This window comes from Gavialis gangeticus, unplaced genomic scaffold, assembly GCF_001723915.1.
Source record: "Gavialis gangeticus isolate Ggan-Ray unplaced genomic scaffold, GavGan_comp1, whole genome shotgun sequence".
NCBI classification, from domain to species: Eukaryota; Metazoa; Chordata; order Crocodylia; family Gavialidae; genus Gavialis; species Gavialis gangeticus.
The window spans coordinates 44,068,202-44,071,415 of NW_017728998.1; the positions used below are offsets into that span (position 1 = coordinate 44,068,202).

The window sequence follows — 3,214 nt, forward strand, 5'->3', positions numbered from 1 at the left end:
GTGGGGTGGGGTGGGGGGCAGGCAGGGGAGAGAGACTTTGTTGGTGGGGAGGGGACCTGAGGCTGCAGAGGCAGAAGTGGTATGCGAGAATGGGAAGGATGAATCAGGGCAGCCTGAGGCTGCATAGATCAGGCACGATGGTGGGATAAGTCAGATCGGGGGGAGGGGGGTAGGTGGCAGGGGGCAAGGTGCCTGCCCCTCTCACTGCTTGCCCCACCACCTCCATACTGCTTGCTCCCTACTGTCTGTCCCTCACTACCTTCCCCATTACCACCCCCACCACTTGCCCTACCATGTGCCCTCTACTGCCCCACTGTCTGCCCCACCACCACCTGCCCCATTACTGCTCCCCTCATCACCTCTCCCCCCACCACCTGCAGTACTGGGGGAGGAAGGGGGGAGGATTTAAGATGATCCTCCAATAATTAGATTCAATATATAGAAAATGATAATAAATTTATCAATTTCCTTGTGTAGAATCTAATATTTGGAGGGGTGTCTTACATTCAGGGTCATCTTGTATTCAGGTACAGTACACACACGTGTATTTCAGAAACTAATGACAGTTTCAAAATAAAACCATTGCATGTGCAATGGTCATGTACTGGACCACATCATTTCTCTACACAGTCATAAACAGAGATTCTTGGTTTTCTCTGATTTAAAAATATCCCCAATTTTCAGATTAAAAAAAGTAATGCAAAATCCACATTTTTCCATGATTAAAATGAAACACCAGTAATATAGATATATGCATAGTGGTGTTTCATTTTAATCATGGCAAAATGTGGATTTTGGGTTACTTTTTTAATCTGAAAATTGGGGATTTTTTATGAAAGAAAGCCAGGATCCCCAGTCATAAACGACAGGTGCATTTAACAGTGCTGCCATCAGTGTTCTCTGCTTCTGCGTTGTTTCTCTCTCACTGTACACACAATTGTTTTATTTCAAAATTGCTGTTACTTTCTGAAACACCTTCCTACACACATGCACACACACGCATACCTCAGAGCTGATGGAGGTGCTGACAGGAATAAGATCGTTTTTCTTTTTATTCCATTATCCTTGATGAGCTATGGAAGAAGGAACTAAAGTCTATCCCTTCTTAGGCATCAGTGATTCTGATTAGGCACCTTTAAGGAGTTACGTACTTTAGAAAATCCTAAAACAAATAGATCAACTGCATTGCTTACTATGTTCCAATCAATTTAATTGAGGCAACTGGAGTGGGACAGATGGTGTTGAGAACCTACTCTTGACCTGCAGGCCTTTAAGTGTTGATGCTAATGTGCAAGAAGGAAAGATACCAGCTTAGACTTTCAGATCATGAGCTAGTGCAGGGAAGACAGATGGGAAACACAGTCTGTCGGGCTACTTGGGTGTCACTTTTCAGTGGAGAACTCTGCTTTAAATACAGTAAAAGCTGTGTTAACCAGCATTTTAATAACCAGAATACTCAATTAACTGGAATTTCCAATATCTCCCAGTACAAATCCTCACTTTAGCAACTGGAATCTTTGCCGAGTCTATCTGGCATGCACATGCGCATCAAGTATTTGCACTACAAGTATGGCACTGTCTTCAGTATAACACTCAGATAACCAGAATTTTTACATTACTGGCACCCCCTTTACCCCACTCATGCCGGATAACAAAGCTTTTACTGCAGTCTTAAAATTAAGGGAATACAAGGGCCAAACCAGTAACTCTCTGGACTCCCACACTGCACAGCCCCAGTTCCAGGACAGAGCCAGTCATTCCCCTAGTGTTTTGGATGTTTGGAAGGGCTGTGTAAGGACGACAAGAAATCCCAGTGCTCACAGAGCGTCTCTCCAATCTGTTTATCTAATGAGCTTGACTTCCTGCTTCTCCCTTTTCCATAGGCAGCAAAGAGACAAGAGATGCAGTGGATGATGTCCATAACAGTGTGAAAAATGTGGATGGCAAGGTGGAAGAACTTACCCAAATGGTGAAAATGTGTAAGTTACCATCATAACTTTTTCCCTGTGGAAGGATGTCCTGAAGGTGCTGACAATGCTAGTGAGGCTAGTGAGTTCACCATAATGATTCTCAGATGAATGGTTGCTCTTACCAGTCTGATTACAAGTACCTGCACAGGCTACTTCAAACTCCGCCCTATTCCCATTTTGCATGGCTTTACCTTGTTACCGTGTCAAGCCTGAAATCTGCCCAACCACTATCCAGCCGGGGTTTCTCCTTTCCCCACAGGAGAAGCCTTCCCTAGTGGGGTTGTCTTGGTGGGAAACAAATTAGCCAAAATCTAAACAAGTGGGTAGAGGAGGAATCTTTGAAGTCTAAATCTTTCCACTGTGTGAAAGTTTCCCTTGGTTGCCTTACTATCTGCCCAGGCAGGAAGGCAGGATTGGGCCAATTTAAAGAATTCCAATACTACATACACGCAGGCTGACAATTACTCAAGTTGATTTTAACAACTGTTTTTGCAGTGGCACATTAGCCCTCCTTCCCCTGCTTTACTTGAGGCCTTGTAGTTGTACAACAGGGTTGTTTGTGTAGTTCTAGGAATAGGTTAAACCATATTTATATGGGATGGTTTGGATCCTGCCTTGTAAGATCTCCACCATTGGACAGGGGGTTGGGTGGGATGAAAGAGATGGGAGAGAGGGACAGATAGACAGACAGAGACAGAGGAAGAAGAAGAAGAAGAGAGAGAGAAGGAAGAGGAGGGAGGAAGGGAGGGAGGGAAGGAGAGCTTGTGATTTGATATTTTGTCTCCCATGGAGTTCTTCCTGGAATTCTTATTTGGCCACAGTGTGGCTAGACCAGTGGAGGGACATTATTTCGGGTGGAGGGCTGCTTACCAAGTTTTCGCAAGCTGTTGAGGGTGTCATGGGTAGCCCCACTTCTTGACAGGTGCCCTGTCCCCTGGTCACCATCTTGTGGCTGGAAATCCCACCCCCTAACCCCTGACCTTTGCCACTAGAAGTCGCTCACCTTGCCCCTGGAAGTACTCTTTTCAGCAAGGGGTTTTGCCATCTTGGAACCATAAAAATACCAAATTATAGTCTAAAAAGTGAATATCTAAAACATTAATTAATTTGATTTTTAAAAATATTTTTGTCCTGGTTTACATGTGTTTGTGTTGTGTACATAGAGGTGATTGTATATAATAGCTAGAAATGAAGTCTTATTCTTGTATATTGTGGGGGGGGTATAGGTTTGTGGGGGGCTGTGG

The 3,214-nt window shown here is 44.3% G+C and overlaps 1 protein-coding gene across 3 annotated transcripts in view; it reads left to right on the forward strand.

Moving 5' to 3' along the window:
* The window catches only part of MLKL (mixed lineage kinase domain like pseudokinase), a 32,916-nt gene that overhangs the window by 5,148 nt on the left and 24,554 nt on the right, over positions 1-3,214 (forward strand). For all 3 annotated transcript variants that reach the window (XM_019505807.1, XM_019505808.1, XM_019505806.1), the window contains exon 3: positions 1,884-1,979. In XM_019505807.1, the coding sequence (XP_019361352.1) occupies positions 1,884-1,979 (96 nt within the window). The remainder of the gene's footprint in view (positions 1-1,883; positions 1,980-3,214) is intronic.